Source organism: Oncorhynchus gorbuscha, linkage group LG12 (genome assembly GCF_021184085.1).
Source record: "Oncorhynchus gorbuscha isolate QuinsamMale2020 ecotype Even-year linkage group LG12, OgorEven_v1.0, whole genome shotgun sequence".
In the NCBI taxonomy this organism is placed as follows: Eukaryota; Metazoa; Chordata; class Actinopteri; order Salmoniformes; family Salmonidae; genus Oncorhynchus; species Oncorhynchus gorbuscha.
Window position 1 is genome coordinate 59,152,553 of NC_060184.1, and position 20,587 is coordinate 59,173,139.

At 44.1% G+C, this 20,587-nt stretch overlaps 1 protein-coding gene across 1 annotated transcript in view; it reads right to left on the minus strand.

The window, feature by feature from the left end:
- Positions 1 to 4,395: 4,395 nt before the first annotated feature.
- The window catches only part of cubn (cubilin (intrinsic factor-cobalamin receptor)), a 53,862-nt gene continuing 37,670 nt past the window's right edge, over positions 4,396 to 20,587 (minus strand). The window contains exons 46-66 of the mRNA XM_046292450.1: positions 20,425 to 20,565; positions 19,525 to 19,712; positions 19,103 to 19,274; positions 18,584 to 18,787; positions 17,685 to 17,834; positions 17,264 to 17,385; positions 16,610 to 16,835; positions 16,179 to 16,366; positions 15,712 to 15,868; positions 15,458 to 15,607; positions 14,122 to 14,310; positions 11,583 to 11,709; positions 10,799 to 11,016; positions 9,329 to 9,534; positions 8,987 to 9,152; positions 6,986 to 7,194; positions 6,509 to 6,650; positions 6,156 to 6,337; positions 5,737 to 5,902; positions 5,196 to 5,431; positions 4,396 to 4,795 (exon numbers count right to left, since the gene is read on the minus strand). Coding sequence (XP_046148406.1) covers positions 4,688 to 4,795; positions 5,196 to 5,431; positions 5,737 to 5,902; positions 6,156 to 6,337; positions 6,509 to 6,650; positions 6,986 to 7,194; positions 8,987 to 9,152; positions 9,329 to 9,534; positions 10,799 to 11,016; positions 11,583 to 11,709; positions 14,122 to 14,310; positions 15,458 to 15,607; positions 15,712 to 15,868; positions 16,179 to 16,366; positions 16,610 to 16,835; positions 17,264 to 17,385; positions 17,685 to 17,834; positions 18,584 to 18,787; positions 19,103 to 19,274; positions 19,525 to 19,712; positions 20,425 to 20,565 — 3,647 coding nt within the window. The 3' untranslated portion in view covers positions 4,396 to 4,687. The remainder of the gene's footprint in view (positions 4,796 to 5,195; positions 5,432 to 5,736; positions 5,903 to 6,155; positions 6,338 to 6,508; positions 6,651 to 6,985; positions 7,195 to 8,986; positions 9,153 to 9,328; positions 9,535 to 10,798; positions 11,017 to 11,582; positions 11,710 to 14,121; positions 14,311 to 15,457; positions 15,608 to 15,711; positions 15,869 to 16,178; positions 16,367 to 16,609; positions 16,836 to 17,263; positions 17,386 to 17,684; positions 17,835 to 18,583; positions 18,788 to 19,102; positions 19,275 to 19,524; positions 19,713 to 20,424; positions 20,566 to 20,587) is intronic.

Sequence of the window (20,587 nt, forward strand, 5' to 3'; positions counted from 1 at the left end):
ATTACCCTTAATTACCCATGGTCAGAATTCCAGCTTTATATTCAGATACAATAACTGTGGAACCATATGTGCAAGGCATGGACCTATGAACCTGCAACCTCATAGCTGTCAAAAATAAAAAAATAAATGTTTTTTTTCCTCCTCACTATTTTCAGACCTATTTTTATTTTCTTTAGAATTCTTCTTCTACTCCTCCTCCTCCAAACATCTGTTTTGTGGTATCATCAGGGCTCTCTCGGGGCTGGGCAGCCTTTTCAACAATGGCCTTCTCATCAAAGATTGATGACATCTTCTCATTAACGGCCTTCTGTAGAGCTGAGTTAAGCCTGTTGATGCAGTAGGTGTCCACGCCGGATGGATTTACGAAGATAATAGTCGTTACCTATGCTTTGAAATGTTTTGGAGAGTGCATAATAACTCCTCATCACTTTTCAACCCACGTTATCTTTTGTTGGTGTGTTTAATTTTCTTTACATTTTTTACAATATGTTTTGGGGGATGTTTTTAACGTTATAAACTAGTCTATGGGGGTTAGGCCTGTTTTCAGGGCTGAAATAAATTAATGCATAATTAGACTAAATTAAAATGTTTCTCTGACTTTAAGCTGTGCATTGGATCGCGTTCATTATAGAACTTCTATCGCGCACATTTCTACAACCAAGTCCTACACTTGTCCAATTGGCAATCATGTCAGTCAAAGTTCTGAAGCACTTTGAGAAAGCGAAACCATCGAAGGCAATGACCAATCCAGAGGACAAACAACCCAAATTATGAAGAGGAGACAAATATGAAGGAAAGAAAAAAGAATGAAAGGAAAATATAAGCATTTTCATTGCAAACCCGGAACTTACTGGCTAACTCGAATTGTGCTTCCATTGCCTTCATTTACTGTAGCCTAAGTGTGTGATGATGTAGCAAGTTATGAACTGGCTACATTGTAAGCTCACTTTCAGACGTTCTTCTAGCTCCAGTGCTGTGAAATACGTACAGTTGAAGTTCACATCCACTTAGGTTGAACCAATCCACATATTTCTTGTTAACAAACTACAGTTTTGACAAGTCGGTTAAGACATCTACTTTGTGCATGACACAAGTCATTTTTAAAAACAATTGTTTACAAACAGATTATTTCACTCTATCACAATTCCAGTGGGTCAGAAGTTTACATACGCTAAGTTGACTGTGCCTTTAAACAACTTGGAAAAAGATGCCATGGCTTTAGAAGCTTCTGATAGGCTAATTGACATCATTTGAGTCAATTGGAGCTGTACCTGTGGATATATTTCAAGACCTACCTTCAAACTCAGTGCCTCTTTGCTTGACATCATGGGAAAATCTGCTCAGCAAGGAAGAAGCCACTGCTCCAAAACCACCATAAAAAAACAGACTACGGTTTGCAACTGCACATGGGGACAAAGATCATACTTTTTGGAGAAATGTCCTCTGGTCTGATGAAACAAAAATAGAACTGTTTGGGCATAATGACCATCATTATGTTTGGAGGAAAAAGGGGGAGGCTTGCAAGCCAAAGAACACCATCCCAACCGTGAAGCACGGGGGTGACATCATAATGTTGTGGGTTGCTTTGCTGCAGGAGGGACTGGCGCACTTCACAAAATAGATGGCATCATGAGGAAAAATATTATGTGGATATATTGAAGCAACATCTCAAGACATCAGTCAGGAAGTTAAAGATTGGTTGCAAATGGGTCTTCCAAATAGACAATGACCCCAAGCATACTTCCAAAGTTGTGGTAAAATGGCTTAAGGACAACAAAGTCAAGGTATTTGAGTGGCCATCACAAAGCCCTGAACTCAATCCTATAGAAAATTTGTGGGCAGAACTGAAAAACCATGTGCAAGTAAGGAGGCCTACAAACCTGACTCAGTTACACCAGATCTGTCAGGAGGAATGGACCACAATTCACCCAAATTATTGTGGGAAGATTGTGGAAGGATTCCCGAAATGTTTGACAGAAGTTAAACAATTTAAAATAGGGAATGTGTTGAAAGAAATAAAAGCTGTATTTAAATAATTCTCTCTACTATTATTCTGACATTTCACATTCTTAAAATAAAGTGGTGATCCTAACTGACCTAAAACAGGGATTTTTATTAGGATTAAATGTCAGGAATTGTGAAAAACGGAGTTTAAATGTACTTGGCTAAGGTGTATGTAAACTTCCGATTTCCCCCATTTCTGATTGTCTCTGTTTTTGCACATTTTTGACACTGAATTTTGTCAGATCTTCAACCAAAACGTAATTTAGATAAAGGGAAACTGAGTGAACAAGTAACACACAATGTGGATACTTATTTAATTTATTTTATAAACAAAGTTACGCAACACGCAAAGTCCCTGTGTGAAAAACATCGATGTGGAGGAATTTTGTCCCACTCCATTTTGTCCCACTCCATGTAAAACTGCTTTAATTCAGCGACATTTGTGGGTGTTCGAGCAGGAACTACTCGTTTCATGTCCTGCCACAACATCTCAAATCGGGTTTAGGTCTGGATTTCCAAAACATTAAATGCGTTGCTTTTCAGCCACCCTGATGAAGACTTGCTTGTGTTAATTGGATCATTGTCTTGCTGCATGACGCAGCTGCGCTTCAGCTTGAGCTCACAGACGGATAGCCTGACATCCTCCTGTAGAATTCTCTGATACAGAGTGGAATTCATGGTTCCTTCTATTAAGGCAAGTCGTCCTGGTCCTGAGGCAGCAAAGCAGGGCTGGGTTTCTGTATGAACACTTTGTGACAACTGCTGATGTAAAAAGGGTATTATGAATACATGTGATTGACTTATTGTAAGTCCCTCTGGATAAGAGCGTCTTGAATGACTAAAATGTAAATGTTTACCTGGGCTTTTGTCCGTGGAACTGCTGTGGGAGACTTTACCCGTACACGCTAAGTGACATACTCTGCATTTCTGGTGTCCCTTTATTGGTTCCTTCAGAATAATACCGCTTAAGTCCCTCAGACCATTCTTACTCCCCTGAGAGCGCTAGCCTTCCTGATCCTTTTCTCCCATAGCTGTCAGAACAATATTAGCACTGTCTGTGTAAGTCTGGTTCTGACAGCATTTACTCTGATCCCTCTCTCCCAGCTATCAATCTGTCTCTCTCCTTCTCCGCTATCCATCTCTCTCCTCCCTCCCCCTCTACTTTCTCTCTCAGCCTCTCATTGCCCCCTCTTTCTTGCTCTCTGCTACCCCCTCTCTCCTATCTCTCTTTTACTATCCCCCTCTTTCCTTCTCTTTTACTGTCTGTTTGATCAGGGCTGTCAGAGGTGTCATGTCAGTTGAGGCGTGTCCAGGAGCACTAGCAGAGCCAGAGGGTTTGAAACTCCACTCAAATTAGACAGTCCAATAACTGATGGAATTAGACACACTCACTGACAGGGAGCTTGTGTAGAATGTGTGTGTGTGTTTGGGGAGTATGCATGTGTGTGTATAGGGGGGAAACAAAATGTGAGCAATAAGGGTCAGCCAAAATGTTCCTGTTGATAAATGGAATTAGCATCATAGAAGTGTAAAAAACACTCGCACCTGTTTTTCCAAGACAGACTGACCAGTTGGACACAGGTGAAAGCTATGATCCTGTATTGACGTCACCTCCAAAATCAGTGTGGATGGGGAGGAGACAGATTAAAGAAGGATTTTTAAGCCTTGAGATATGGATTGTGTATGTGTGCCTTTCAGAGGGTGAAAGAGCAAGAAACAAAATCTTAAAGTGCCTTTGAACAGGGTATGGTAGTAGGTGCCAGGCGCACCGGTTTGAGTGTATCAAGAACGGGTTTTTCACGCTCAACAGTTTCCTGTGTTTATCAAGAATGATCCACCACCCAAAGGACATCCAGCCAACTTGACAACTGTGGGAAGCATTGGAGTCAACATGGGCCAGCATCCCTGTGGAACACTTTTGACACCATATAGAGTCCATTCCCCTGATGAATTCTGAGGGCAACTCAATATTAGGAAGTTTTTCCTAATATTTTGTACACTCAGTGTACATACAACCTGATGTAGCAACAACGAGCCATTGAAGGGAACAAAGACCCTACAGAATACATATTCGGACTGTCACTGCATATTTAGACCTGAGGTTATCGTATCCTCATCTATGCTCCTAATGCCCCTAATGTTTTGTACACTCAGTGTATACCAAAAACATATTTTGATTAAGAGATGTACGTATTTTAAGAGAGATCCCTACCAATGAAAAAGGAGCTTGTTTCATGTTTTGCACGACTGTTGCTTCTCAGAACCCAGATACATTCCACTAATAATAGTTGTATGTGGAACGTCAGTCTGGTCATAAAGTTGTCTCCTGATGTAATACATGCATTTACAATTCAATACAACTGCTGCCCTGTAAGATAGATACCCCCATAATACATTTAAAACATAACTTTTATTAAAAGGTTGCTATGTCGGCTGGCACATCAAAGATGAAAAAATACATTCATTTATTACCAATGAGCAGCTCCATAAAATACATATTTGCCATTCTTTCGAAAATTATCTACAAACAGATGATTCAAACATTCTATGGTCCAATTTTAGAGCTTTTTCATTATTTACATTGAATTGGTCTGCTAAGATCTCGTGGCAGATGTCCAGTTGCACTGGCATGATTAGAGAATCTGTAAACAAGCATGTGGTTAGTGTGCGAGTGTGTGTCCTATCAGCTGCTCCATGTAAGCCTGAACCCAGAAGGCAGGACAGAATACTGGGCGTTGAACACGACGTAGACGTGGTGTGAGGATGCTGTGAACGGAGCGATATTCGTCTCCTTTGAACGACAAGAAAGAAGGGAGGGTTAGGGGAGAAAAGCGGAACCCTTGCCCTTATATGACAACAATCATTAATCGTATGTTATAATCTGTATATTAACTGTATAATAAACGCTATTGATACATTTGACAAATGCACACATAATCCAGATATGCTCTTTTGTTTCTCAATAAAATGTCAATTCTTTTCATTTGCCCGCTGAAAAGCAAGGAAAAATAAGTGGTCTATTTTTTAGTGCGAATCCCTGTTCATTTTCTGAACTTCATTGTTTATTGGTTCATCGCACCAAAATAAGACCATTTGAGGTTGAGTACAATGATACCTACGTTCCCCACAATAGAATGGAAACAAATCGACAAAGTCATCTAAAGTGAAATAGGAATTCCTATGTTACGTACCGCTCCACAGTAAGGGCCAATAGGAGGAGTGCTGGCATCTTTCCCGTCAAACAGCTTCAGGTAGTTGTTCTGGCAGTCTCCTGGGTCATCAATGCTGATCTGGGCGAAGGTGACAGTCACCACACGCCCATTAGGAGCCTTAATGCCCCACTCACAGTGGGTACCGTTGGCATAGTTGCCAGGGTAGTTAGGACTGGTCACCGAGCCGTGGTCTCCGTATAACCGCCCTCCACAACCTGGGGAGAAAACACACATGAAAATACACATCCTGCACAGACCCACACCTACAATATAAAAACGAGCAACTTCTCTGTTGATATCCCCTTATACAATTGTGTACTACAGATACACTGTTAAAACCTTTCGGTAGGCTTCTTTTTTAATAAACCAAACAGCTATTTTGTCATTAGAAATGGATAGATCTTGACCATTGCCTCAGTTGCATCATATGGTAAACTACAGAAGGAGGAGATGGTTTAGGACTAGGAATGTGTCTCTTGTCTTTCAGGATGGGGACACCCTTTAGGGTTAAATCACTCACCCTCTGGAGAAGAGGTCCAGGTGATCTCAAAGCCGTCCTTGGCACCAGAGAAGTCACTCTTGAAGCGCATGTAAAGCTGGTTGGTGCCCGGGAATATAGGATTGGGAAGTGTGGACCCGCAGTACTTTCCTAACAGTGGGGCAGATTCTGTACTGCCATTCCGGACCTGAGGAACAGGGACGAGACGTTGCCTTTTATAAACATACAACACCAAGGAATGACTGACTGGGATACACAGAATTCATAAAGCATAAAGCATACATTTTATGTGGTCATCCAAATGCCATCAAAATGGAACATTCCAAGATATGAATAACTTAGAACAGACTGTCAGGAGAGAATTTCAACCACGCCCTTGTATGGTATAAAATGGCCATGCATCAAGTAAAGTGGCAGACTGAGACAGTCTGTGTCCTGACCTCTAGGTAATCATAACTACAGGTGGAGTGGGACTCCAGGTTGAAGCTGTTGAAGAACAGAGAGATGGAGTTGTTCTGGGGGGCCATGAGGATGATGGTACAGTCGACATTGTGGGGGTAGATGTTAGGCCAGTCGGGGCTCTTCAGGTAGCCGTAATCCTGCTCATAGGTCCTGCTGCAACCTGGAGGAACACACAGGAGAGACGAATAATCAGACAAGGGAGAAAACACCAGACAAATACATTAAAGATAAAGCCATGGGACAAACACAGATGTTTAAAATAAGTCACTAGTAAAAGGAGAATAGGGTAAGAGGGAGCCTCTTAACGGTTGGAAGTCTGCCATCACCATACCTGCCACCTGATAGGTCAGACTCATTCCGTTGCCGGTGATGAAGGCATCAGACTTGAAGACGATGTGCATGGTCCTCCCGTAGCTGTAGAAGTCTGGGATGTGGTCCGCAGCACAGAACTTGTGTGCTTGTCCGTAGTCTCCCTGTGAAACACACAATACAGAAAGATTAAGGGCATTAGAGTAAGTCTTTTTAGGAGACTCACAGAGTGAAGACGGACTTTCTAAAATAATATTCCCAGTCCTGACATGCAATACGTATCGGCTTCACAAGGAGGTGCAAGTATGCCTGCAAGTACATTAATGGTTTCGGCTATTGTCACAGTTTAAAAGAGCTGACATCTAGAGTAGTAGTATCCTACAAATTTAAGTATATAATACAACATTTAATTGTAGGTGACTTTCAAGTGACCCAAGAACACTCTGTACAAATAAACACATAAAAAAGCAACAACAGAAAATTGGCTAGCCTGTCTCACCACAGGCCAGTCACTCATGTGCAGGAAGTTGGTGTTACAGCTCTGGCTGGGCTGCAGGTTGAACTGCTGTACGGCTACTTTAACGCTCTCCTGAGGAGGGGCGTCCAGGACCCAGCGACACGAGATGAACGGGGGATAGGCGTTGGGGTACATAGGAGATGTTATGGTCTGGACCGCATTTGTAGCGTTCAGAGTGCCTCCGCAGAGTCCTGGATAACGCGCACGCACACACGCACGCACACACGCACGCACACACACACACACGCACGCACACACACGCGCACACACACACACACACACGCACACACACGCACACACACACGCACACACACACGCACACACACACGTCACACACAGTCACACACAGTCTTGTGAATCGCAATACCCACACGCCAATTGATATACAGTACCAGTCAAAAGTTTGGACACACCTACTCATTCAAGGGTTTTTCTTTATTTTTACTATTTTCTACATTGTGGAATAATAGTGAAGACATCAACGATATGAAATAATACATATGGAATCATGTATTAACCAAAACAAGTGTTAAACAAATCAAAATATATTTTAGATTCTTCAAAGTATCCACCCTTTGCCTTGATGAAAGCTTTGTACACTTTTGGCATTCTCTCAACCAGCTTCATGTGCTTCATGTGCCACATATGCTGAGCACTTGTTGGCTGCTTTTCCTTCACTCTGCGGTCCAACTCATCCAAAACCATCTCAATTGGGTTGAGGTTGGTGATTGTGGAGGCCAGGTCATCTGATGCAGCACTCAATCACTCTCCTCCTTGGTCAAATAGCCCTTACACAGCCTGGAGGTGTGTTTTGGGTCATTGTCCTGTTGAAAAACAAATGATAGTCCCACTAAGCGCAAACCAGAAGGGATGGCGCAGTGCTGCAGAATGCTGTGGTAGCCATACTGGTTAAGTGTGCCTTGAATTCTAAATAAATCACAGTGTCACCAGCAAAGCACCCCGACACCATCACACCTCCTCCATGCTTCACGGTGGGAACCACACATGCAGAGATCATCCGTTCACCTACTCTGCATTTCACAAAGACACAGCGATTGGAACCAAAAATCTCAAATTTGGACCCATCAGACCAAAGGACAGATTTCCACCATGATTGGCCAAGCAACTCTCTTCTTCTTATTGGTGTCCTTTAGTAGTGGTTTCTTTGCAGCAATTCGACAATGTTGGCCAGATTCACGCAGTCTCTGAGCAGTTGATGTTGAGATGTGTCTGTTACTTGAACTCCGTGAAGCATTTATTTGCGTTGCAATCTGAGGTGTAGTTAACTCTAATTAACTTATCCTCTGCAGCAGAGGTAACTGTGGGTCTTCCTTTCCTGTGGCTGTCCTCATGAGAGACAGTTTCATCATAGTGCTTGATGGTTTTTGCAACTGCACTTGAAGAAACTGACATTTCCGGACTGACTGATCTTCATGTCTTAAAGTAATGATGGACTGTCGTTTCTCTTTGCTTATTTGAGCTGTTCTTGCCATAATAAGGACTTGGTTTTTTACCAAATAGGGATATCTTCTGTATGCCACTCCTAACTTGTCACAACACAACTGCTCAAACGCATAAAGGAAGGAAATTCCACAAATGAACTTTTAACATGGAATATCTGTTCATTGAAATGCATTCCAGGTGACTACCTCATGCAGCTGGTTGAGAGTTTTCAAAGAGTGTGCAAAGCAGTCATGAAGGCAAAGGGTGGCTACTTGGAAGAATGTAACACTTTTTTGGTTACTGCACATATATGTGATATTTCATAGTTTTGATGTCTTCACTATTATTCTAAATTGTAGAAAATAGTAACAAATAAAAGAAAAACCCTTGCATGAGTAGGTTTGTCCAAACCTTTGACTGGTACTGTAAATATGTGTTCTATGTTTGTATTAATAATAGTGTGATGGATTAGCCAATGAGTGCAGGGCAGGTGAACTTTTATAGAAAGAAAGGAAGGGAATAGATCAAAGGGTGTCTTACTGTCCTGTGCCCTGTAGGTGGCGTTGAAGCCCCTGTAGCTGATAGAGCTGTCAGTGACGAAGTGTACAGTCAGGAAGTTACTAACAGACACAAAGGGACCCGGGATTACATCACGTCCACAGTACGTCCCCACCAGAGGGAAGTTCATATTGTCTCCGTCAAAGATCTGATGGTGAAGGGTAGAAGGGTGGAAGAAAGAAAGAAAGAAAGAAAGAAAGAAAGAAAGAAAGAAAGAAAGAAAGAAAGAAAGAAAGAGAGTAGATTAATGAGTGAAAGAACGAACAAACGAGAGAGCAAATAAACGAATGAGTGAACAATTGAATGGAAGGAAGATCTCCTAACCTTGACGTAGTCGTAATGGCAGGTAGATGTAGACGTTCCCTCCAGTTCAAACGAGGAGAAGGTGAGGTTAATGACTTTGTTGATGGGCATGGTGATAGTCCACAGGCAGTCCATATTGTACTCATAGTTCCCATCACCGTTAGAGTCCGGAGAGCCAAACATCCCTATAGGTGTAGAGAGATAACCCCCACAACCTTGTGCCGGGCCTGGAGAGAGAGACAGGGGAGGAAGAGAAAAGTGGAAGAGGGTAGAGGAAGACATGGGCATATGTGATAAAGAGTTATGATATAGCATGTGAGCTTTGGGAGTTCTCATGCAGGCTTCCATAAGTGAACAGCAGATAGCACTAAATATCCATGAATTCTCAAAGAAGGCTGTTAGTACACATGTATAGGCCTACAACGTCAAACAAGGGTGGTACACATTCAAAACAGTACTTGTTGAGTATCCACCCATCAAGTGATATTTAATATCACATCAAGATATCACATGTCCCCATATACCCAAGGTGTCCCTCCTGCTGTTGCTGTGCTGTATGCATCAAAACTAACTGAGGGACTGGATGTCTGAGCTCTGAGGGGGTATGCTGTGAACACTGAATATAATGTGTTAAAACCTATAGAACTCCCAACATTCCCAGAGACAGAGGAGTGTTTGTGTGCGCCGTCATAAATCTTCCCCCTCTGCCCAGTCTGTTCAGCTGCTCACATCCCTCGGATGGCCTTCAGCTCCATGGGAAACAGGGGTAACCACAGCTGGAGATTGATTTAAGTGTAACACAGAGTGGGGTGATTCACCATGGCTCTCTTCTATGACAATGACGGAATCTTGGGATTCTTTTTCAGCCCTCTCTCTACTTTATAGAGCCTTTTGTATCTACAGTAGACTATCAAACACAAATCAACCCTCTCTACACTTTATAGAGACATTTGTATCTAGACTATCAAATACTAAAATGCATTAAAATAAATGGCAAAAGAGATTTTAAAAAACAAAAAAAAAACATTCTTGCCCTTTATTCACTAGCTTGATGCAATGCAGAATGCCTCTCTCACTCTCTCTTTTGTCCTGGTCTGAGTACACTAATATGGCTGGCTGGCCCCCTGCCCATCGGATGGACAAAAGGCTGTTTATGCGCAGCGGGGCAGTCATTGGGAATGTACAGCCCCCCACTCCCCACATAGCGATTTAAGACATGTGGGTTAATATTGGAGAGAGTAGAACAACAATCCTGGCCTCTCACTTCTCTAGAGAGAGTGTAAAACAAACTATATGAACTGAACGTCGACAGTAGCTTGAGGCCTGAATAAGTATAGGACAATGTAAGATTTTTACCCATCTTTTATATAGATACAGTCCGTTGTTTTCAAATAGCCCATATAGTGTCTGGGACACTTAGATAAGAAAAATGTAACACCAGCCACTGTTTTAAAATAGACAAATCGAGAAGCCGGGTGTAAGATGACCTACCCAGAGTCTCAATGTAGGTGGCCCTCCAGCCAATCCCAGACACGGATGAGTCGGTCGTGAAGGCGATAAACATCTGATTGGTTGTGGACTGGAGGTTGGGCGGGAGTTCCGTGCCACAGAACTGCCCCATTATAGGAGCCATGGCGTTGGGCCCGTCGTACACGATCACATAGTCATAGCGACAGGACGACGATGCCTCCAGATGGAAGGTGTTCCACCTGATTGGTGGAAGAAGAGGCAGAGGGTAATGGGACATCTGAGGAGATGTGGGTGTCACTTAAAGCCTGACACGACTTTCTGGAAGAGGTGTCAACCTGTTCATGTGGGTCTGTTAAAGCACTGCCACGCACAGAATGTCCCTTAGGAGGAAAGTCATTGTTTTGAGTTAGGCTGTGCCTGGTCCATAGAGGATATCTTTCCTCATACACCGGGACACACACACACACACACACACACACTCTCTCCCTCTGTGTGTGTATGTGTGTGTGTGTGGGGGGGGGGTTATGGTGTGACACAAAGGCATTAACACCTGCAGGTGGAAACGGGGGACATGAGACGGTCTGTTCTCAGAATCAGAATGATCTTACTACACTACAGACATGAGGTACTTATTGTTAGCTAAGAATGCAGTCCGTATGTGCTTTAGGCTAAGTCAACACTTCAGCTTAAGCCTTGCACTTGCTCCCTGTTCTTATTTTGAATGATGATGGATTGTGTTGGTTTTCTGATCATTATTAGACTTTCTCTGGGTTAGTAGACAAAGCAGCATGTCCCTTAGACTCACTTGAGGTTGATGATCTTGTTTTCAGTGACGACGATGTGGTAGGTACAGTTCATGTTGTGGTGGTAGTTATCGATGCCAGCCGGGCTGCTGACCGTACCAGAAGTGCTGTTGAACACACCTCCACATGCTAATAGTAAAAAAAAACACAGATTAATAACATTCTGACCATACCAGAAACACCAATCCCTTAATTAGTCTCATTCCTCCCCCTTTTTCTGCTACTTGAACTAAATATACTTGAATGAATCCTACTTAAATTAATTCGGTTTATTTTCAGACTGTATTTTGTTGTGTGTCTTGGTTTCTGAGAGAAGAGCTGTTTTCATTATGAAGCATGCAAAAAAATAAAGCAATAAGTCTTTTAGTTTTTGACTACTCTGAGCTTTCAATGTGCAGCCAGTCACGTTTACCCTGCCACTCCAGACATGAATCATCTAAAAGGCTTGATGGAGAGTGGTGTCTCCCCCATTATAGAGGCTATAATGGCTGCCCTGTCTGAAGTGTGTGGGTGCCCGTCTGAGTCATTTAGCTACTGATGATGATACGTATTTGCTGTTCTGTCTGACAGGCTGCATGTCTGAATATTACAGAGGTCAGAGTTGAATCCTTATGAATTGAAGGGTGTGTGCGTGCGTGCGTGTGTGAGAGCGCGTGTGTGTGCATGCTTTCAGAAAAGTATTCATACCCCTTGACTTATTCATTTTGCTGTGTTACAGCCTGAATTCAAAATGGATAACAAACAAAACTTATCTAATCCATTTACCACAATACCCTGTAATGACAAAGTCAAACACATGTTTTTAGAAATGTTATCAAATTTGTTGAAAATGAAAGTAGATTTAATTAAGTCAGAACTGTAAATCAGCAACTCGGGAACATTCACGGTCTTCTTGGTAAGCAACTGCAGCGTAGATTTGCCCTTGTGTTTTAGGTTATTGTCCTGCTGAAAGGTGAATTCATCTCCCAGTGTCTGGGGGAAAGCAGACTGAACCAGGTTTTCCTCTAGGATTTTTCCTGCACGTAGCTCAATTATACATTTTTTTTATCCTGAAAAACTGCCCAGTCCTTAATGTTTACAAGCACACCCATAACATAATGTAGCCATCACCTTGCTTGAAAATATGTAGAGTGCTACTCAGTAATGTGTTGTATTTTTGCTTCAAAACATCACACTTTGTATTCAGGATAAAAAGTTAATTGTCTCGCCACATTTTTTGCAATATTACTTTAGTGCCTTGTTGCAAACAAGATGCATGTTTTGGAATATATATACATTTTTTTCAATTAGGTTAGTACTGTTGAGTAGCTGCAATGTTGTTGAGCCATCCTCAGTTTTATCCTATTACAGCCATTAAACTGTTTTAAAGTCATAATTTGGCCTCATGGTGAAATCCCTGAGCGGTTTCCTTCCTCTCCGGCAACTGAGTTAGGAAGGACGCCTGTATCTTTGTAGTGACTGGATGTATTGATACACCATCCAATAGAGAAATTCATAAGTGCACCCTGCTCAAAGGGGTATTCAATGTCTGCCTTTCATTTTCTTTAATCAATTCTTTTAATTCTTTGTGGTGGAATCAGTGTTTAAAATTCACTGCTCGACTGATGGACCTTACAGATAATTGTATGTGTGGGGTACAGAGACTTTTAAAAATCATGTTAAACACTATTATTGCACACAGAGTGAGTCCATGCTAGTCATTATGTGACTTGTTAAACACATTTTTACTCCTGGACTTATTTAGGCCATAACAAAGAGGTTGAATAGTTATTGACTCAAGACATTTCAGCTTACATTCTTTGAATAATAATAATAATAATTTCGCTTTGACATTATGGGGTATTATTGTGTGTAGGCTAGTGACCAAAAAAAATGCAATTGAATCCATTTTAAAGTCAGGCTGTAACACAACAACATTTGGAAAGAGTAAAATGGGTGTGAATACTTACTGAAGGCACTGTATGTGTGTGGGTCTATTGTGTGTATGTGTTGTCCCTGGCCTGGTATCCATCTGCTGTGGCCTTGTATCCAGAGCCCTCTTCTCCTCTCAAATCCCCTCTAATTGTTAGAAAGCGCAGCCTCTCTCCATTCCTCACATTCTCCACTGGGCTGAATGGAGCGCCAGCGCAACGGCAGCATTCCCCTCTTAATGGTAAACAACCCCAGAACTGTGAGGCCAAAAGCCCAAAACTCTGAGCTCAGGGGCTCAGACAGAACCAGTCAGAATGCACTGATACTCAATATGGTAATATCTCCCCTTGCCTTCTGTAGGCTAGGTGGACGTTTTACCACATTTGCTTACACAAATAAAATCTTCTCAGATTTTTTCAAGTGCATACAGCAAATGCGTCAAACTCCAGTCCTCTGAAGGTAGTTAGGAACTCTCCTCACCTTGTTGTCTAGGTCTAAATTGGAAAGGAAAGGAAATAACAAAAACCAGCAGAGGCACGGCCAGGAATTGAGTTGGACACCTCTGGTAGATGGCTTAGGGTCCAAGGGTTGATTTAGAATTGGGCCTCAGACTTGAAGCATGAAACTCACGTATAGCTCTGTACTCCGCCAGGAAGCCGTTGTCGTTGATGATGGAGTCGGAGTAGAAGTTGACCAGCATGGGTCCCAGGGTGCTGAAGGGCCCAGGGATGGAGCTGCCACACACTGTGGCCACAGGGTTCCCCGTAGGGTGGGTACCACCGTACACCTTCACCCCATCAAACATACACGTGGAGTGGGCTAGGACAGGACACAAAGGACACAGGCTAGGACAGGACACAAAGGACACAGGCTAGGACAGGACACAAAGGACACGGGCTAGGACAGGACACAAAGGACACAGGCTAGGACAGGACACAAAGGACACAGGCTAGGACAGGACACAAAGGACACAGGCTAGGACAGGACACAAAGGACACAGGCTAGGACAGGACACAAGGCTAGGACAGGACAGGACACAGGCTAGGACAGGACACAAAGGACACATGCTAGGACAGGACACAAAGGACACAGGCTAGGACAGGACACAAAGGACACAGGCTAGGACAGGACACAAAGGACACAGGCTAGGACAGGACACAAAGGACACAGGCTAGGACAGGACACAAAGGACACAGGCTAGGACAGGACACAAAGGACACAGGCTAAAGGACAGGACACAAAGGACACAGGCTAGGACAGGACACAAAGGACACAGGCTAGGACAGGACACAAAGGACACAGGCTAGGACAGGACACAAAGGACACAGGCTAGGGACAGGACACAAAGGACACAGGCTAGGACAGGACACAAAGGACACAGGCTAGGACAGGACACAAAGGACACAGGCTAGGACAGGACACAAAGGACACAGGCTAGGACAGGACACAAAGGACACAGGCTAGGACAGGACACAAAGGACACAGGCTAGGACAGGACACAAAGGACACAGGCTAGGACAGGACACAAAGGACACAGGCTAGGACAGGACACAAAGGACACAGGCTAGGACAGGACACAGGCTAGGACAGGACACAAAGGACACAGGCTAGGACAGGACACAAAGGACACAGGCTAGGACAGGACACAGGCTAGGACAGGACACAAAGGACACAGGCTAGGACAGGACACAAAGGACACAGGCTAGGACAGGACACAAAGGACACAGGCTAGGACAGGACACAAAGGACACAGGCTAGGACACCATTGGGGGAAAATAACTGTCAAATGAATCATAGTATTATGAATGTGATTTGAAGGTAGAATAAGCGACACACATTTCGGAAGCAGCGTATCGGGCGGACTTTCTCAACAGCAAAGAGCAAGAGACAAATCTCTTGTGCAGGTGTTACACATCTATCATGTTGCAGGAGAGCCAAGATGACCATTTAGATGGTTTCTTCTTACCTTCTACCTGGAAGGAGCGGAACTCCAGGATGACAACAGTCTGGGGTCCAACGTCTATGAGGTAACTACAGTCGGAGAATAAGGGGTAGTCGGCTGGGTAGTTGGGCGACACCACCCGGCCGGTGGGGGCAGTGAAGTTAGCTCCACACCCTGAGAGAAGACGCCAACGGACAGAACTTTATAGTAGTTAAAATACACTGATATATTACGACTGTAAATGTGTACCTAACAGACACTAGTAGTACTCTACTCACGTGTGATGTAGTTGGCTGAGAAGCCTCTTCCTGGGGTCCCGGTGGACTGGAACCTAGTGGTGATGGTGTTGTAGGGAGCGATGATGGGGGCTGGGGCGGTGGTACCACAACCTGTAGCTAGCAGTCCATCAGCTGTCTCACTATCACCTGACCACACCTACAGGTAATACGACAGAGATAGTAACAAACAGACGTTATGTTCAGTATGTACTGTACAGTAGGGAGTGATGATGTCAACTGGATCAGTGCTGTCACACCCTGCAGCTAGCAGACCACAGAACCAGTGGCGTACCACACACCCCTGCACAGAACCATTATACAAAATAATTCCCACTCCTTGGGTTCATTATTTCAGTCATATGATGTCAGCGGAGCATCAACCTTGCAATACCAAAGGCTATTTTAATAGAGGGCGCAATCTTATCAAGCAAGTGAAGGAGCTAGGAGGTTCAATAGTGTGTGTTCACCTTGATGTAGCTGCTCTGACACTGCCCGTTGGCATCAGGGATCTGGAAGTCAGAGTTGAAGTTCATCTCCAGGTGGTTACCCTCGTGGGCGATGATGGTCCAGGAACACTCAATGTTGGCAGGGAAGTTCTGGGGGTAGTTGGGAGACTTGATGACACCAGTGTCAGCGTGTATCACTCCTCCACAGCCTTTAGGGATACAACAGTACATCATATTTTCACAACATATCACACAACTATCACAGAACAATCCCAAGACCAGGGCTGGGGTGAATTCCATATAAATTCAGTTAATCCAGAAAGTAAACTGAAATTCCAAGTCCGCTTTCCATTCTTGCTTTTTAAGATTACTTGGAATTTTTGTTAACTCCCAGAGTTGACCTCAACCCTGGGCAAGACGACATCCTGGTCATTCATGGGCCCATAGCCTACCTGAGGAGTCAGTTGACCAGGTGGCCACAAATCCTCCTCTGGACACTGAGTGATCGGCCAGGAAAACCATCACCAGCTTGTTGGACCCTGATTGGATGGTTCCTGGGGAGGTGGTTCCACAGTACTGGCCAATCACAGGAGACCCTGGGGAGCCCCCGTTGAAGATGGTGACAGAGTCCCAGCCACAGGTATTGTGAGGCTCCAGGTTGAAGTAGCTGAAGGTGAGCTGAGGGGGACAACAGGGGGAAATGGAGGGGTGGTTTGAATGTTTTTAAGGTAAATCTGTATGGTATGTGATGGCTGTTTGTGTTGCACAAGTTGAGTTTATATTATACCATCTGATTTATAGCACCAGCTCTGCATAAATACCATACACTACATCAATGTTACTATTAATGTCACTATTACCTAAGAAATTGACCATCCAGGTAAACAAATATAACAATCACACCATCTACCAGAAGACATTAGAGAAACGCATATACAAATCCTCTTCACTTCTCAATATCGCTAGCTAGCTAGTTCACATGCTGATTGATATTAGTCCTACAGTGTTAGCTATGTAGCTAAATTTAGCCACCAAACCACACACACACACACACAAGATTTAACCCAGCTCCAGGACATACTGCTGAGAGATTCTCTACTACTCACAGTGATGGTGTGGCCCTCAGGGGCCTCCAGTAACCAAGTACAGCGGCTGGGGCTGGGGTAGAGGTTAGGGTAGGCAGGGCTGGAGATTACACCTCCCTGTCCGGTCTGCCAACCACCACATTCTACAGGGAGGTAAGGAGACAGAGGTCGAGGTTAGGAGCTAGACACAATGGCTGAGTAAAAAGGTCAATGTTTGAGAAGGCAGGATTATACCTCCTTCCCCAGTCTACCAACCACCACACTATATAGGGAGATGAAGAGGTTATGAAGTTTGCAATGCTACATTTCATATCTTGATGCCTTAGTGGAGCATCGATCTGTGCCTGATATCCCTCAGAATAAAACTAGTGGTGCTTGGACCACATGATGTTGAGTTTAGAGGCATTGAGGAACTGTACGTGAGAGATGGGGCTAAGCTCACCGGAGAATAAGTACTTGGCTTTGAAGCCCAGGTCTCCTATAGCTTGGTTGGTCTGGAAGTGGACCCAGAGTTCAGGGGTGGACACCACCAGGGGAATCATCGGAGTGGTCTGGCCACAGAACTGGGCCAGCAGCTCCCCGCTAGAGTCACCTAGGAAGGGAAGATGCACAACATCCACACAGTTACACAGCTTGTTTATGGGGATCAGTTACAGAACGGTTAGGCACATAATCACTTGTCTTTATCCCTTAGGGGAAATTTCCCAGACACAGATTACGATTAGTCCTGGAATAAAAAGCAAGCTCAATGAAGGATCTCCATTAAAAGTGCTTTTTAGGGCCTCCCGAGTGGCGCAGTGCTAGAGGAGTTACTACAGACCCGGATTCATTCCCGGGCTGTGCCAACAACGGGCCGTGGACGGGAGTCCCATAGGACGGCACACAATTGGCCCAGCGTCATCCGGGTTAGGGGAGGGTTTGGCAGGTGGGGCTTTGCGTGGCTCATCGCGGTCTAGCGACTCCTTGTGGCGGGTTGGGTGCCTGCAGGCTGACCCCGGTCGCCAGTTGAACGGTGTTTCCTCCGACACATTGGTGCGGCTGGCTTACGGGTTAAACTGGCGGGTGTTAAGGCGTGTCCACTTAGGCGGGTCATGTTTCGGAGGACGCATGACTCCACCTTTGCCTCTCCCGAGCCCGTTGGGGAGTTGCAGCGATGAGGCAAGATTGAAAATTGTGGAGAAAAAAGGGGTCAAATTTAAATGCCAAAAATATATATATATTTTTTTTCTACGGCTATGCTTAAATCTGTGTCTGTGAAACCGCCCCAATGAGTAGTTATTTTGGATACGAACACAAACATTCTTCGATTAGCAAAACGACACATCCAGCATTGTGACTCACCGAGGCGGAACTCTATGTAGTCGGACTCGCAGGTCTGATGGTTCTCCAGGTGCAGGTCTTCTAGGATGACCACGATGGACGAGTTGATTTGTGTAGGGTTCTGGATCAGCCACTCACAGTTCAGGTTGTTGCTGTAGTTAGAGGTGAGGTAGCCCGGGGAGGTGAAGTTACCTCCAGCTGGGTCACTGAGGATGCCACCACACACTATGGAGAAGGACATAGAGGTTTAGAACAAGAAAGCACTGAAGGGTATTTTAAATGTATGATATTTCCCTTGAGAGCAGTTCTGATAATTCAAATCCAAATGTTAACATCCCTATGAGGATGGCAACACACTTCACACATTAAAGACATGCTTTGCATTAAAAGTGTCTTTAAATGTCTTTGAAAGAGGTCAAAACGGCAATGGCCGCCTTTATTATTAACCCTTATTAAACCCTGAGAGAATCTTATACTTAGATCTTATACTGAACACCCTGGGGAAAGTTGCGAGGGAGACGAGAGTAAAGCTGTACTCACATGCATCTTCATTGGAGGAGTAGGTAGCTGTAAAGCCTCCATTGGAGACAGAGGAGTCGGTACGGAACACGACAGTCATGGTGTTGCCCGACGCCTTAACCTGGTAGCCTGTTGGCACGGTGCCACACAGCCGCTCGATATGAGGGGCGGTTACCGACACGCCGTTTAACACCTGAGGGAGGAGAACCACGCCATCAGAACCAGTTAGAACAATTAGAACGGCATTAGAACCAATAAAGTCATACTGGAAGCATGGAAAGGCCGGGCTGATTATGTGCTAGAAGGATTGAGTAGATTTTAGTCCCTAGATGATATGACTGCACAGCAAACGGAGGCAAATGTGAAAATAAATCAACACACCGACTTAAAGGATGAAAAAGTGAACCTAAAAGAAGAGAAGCTGAAAGATAAGTGGGACCCACATCCACATAGTCGGCGTAGCAGCTGCTGCTGCTGGTGCCCTCCAGCCGAAGGTCGTTGATGGTGAGAGTGACCCTTCTCCCCGGGACCACAGTGATCTCCCAACGGCACGTACGGCCGTGAGGGTACAGGTTGGGATAGTTAGGGGACGAGATGGTCCCCGAGGGAGCGTTCAGCTCACCTCCACACACTGTAGGGGAAAGAACGGGTTGTTAACATCAACACAGCTTATTAACTTCTACTGTCAGTCAGTCATTTTCACTGCTAATACCAATACTACACAAAGCTATGACACAGAAATCACACACAAGCTCAGTTTTCAGACCTTCCCCTTTTCCACATTTTGATACGTTACAGCCTTATTCTAAAACAGATAAAATCTTGTTTTTCCTCATCAATCTACACACAATACCCCATAATGACAAAGCGAAAACAGCTTTTCAAAAACCTTTGCTAATTTATAAGAAATAAAACCAGATACTTTATTTACATAAGTAGGACCTCAGACTAGGATGAAGGTTCACCTTCCAAAAGGACAATGACCCTAAGCACACAGCCAAGACAACGCAGGAGTGGTTTAGGGACAAGTCTCTGAAGAATGGGAGAAACTCCACATATACAGATGTGCCAAGCTTGTACCCAAGAAGACTCAATTCTGTATTCACTGCCAAAAGGTGCTTCAACAAAGTACTGAGTAAACAGTCTGAATAGTATATGTGTGATAGTTTTTTTATTTGTAATACATTTGCAAAAATGTCTAAAAATTGTTTTTTGCTTTGGTCATCATGGGGTATTGTGTGTACATTTTAGAATAAGGCTGCAACGTAACCAAATATGGAAAAAGTAAAGAGTTCTGAAAACTTTCCGAATGCACTGTAAGTCTTAAATGAATTGACTTTTACCTTCCACACTGGCCACAAAGGACAGAGTGAATCCAGGGGCATTTACACTGCTGTCGCTGACAAACTTGACATAAGCAAAGCTGTCTCCTGTGTCCATAGGGCTAGGTATGCTGTTTCCACAATGCTTTCCCAGGAAGCGCCCTGGAACAGCACATACCGGCAA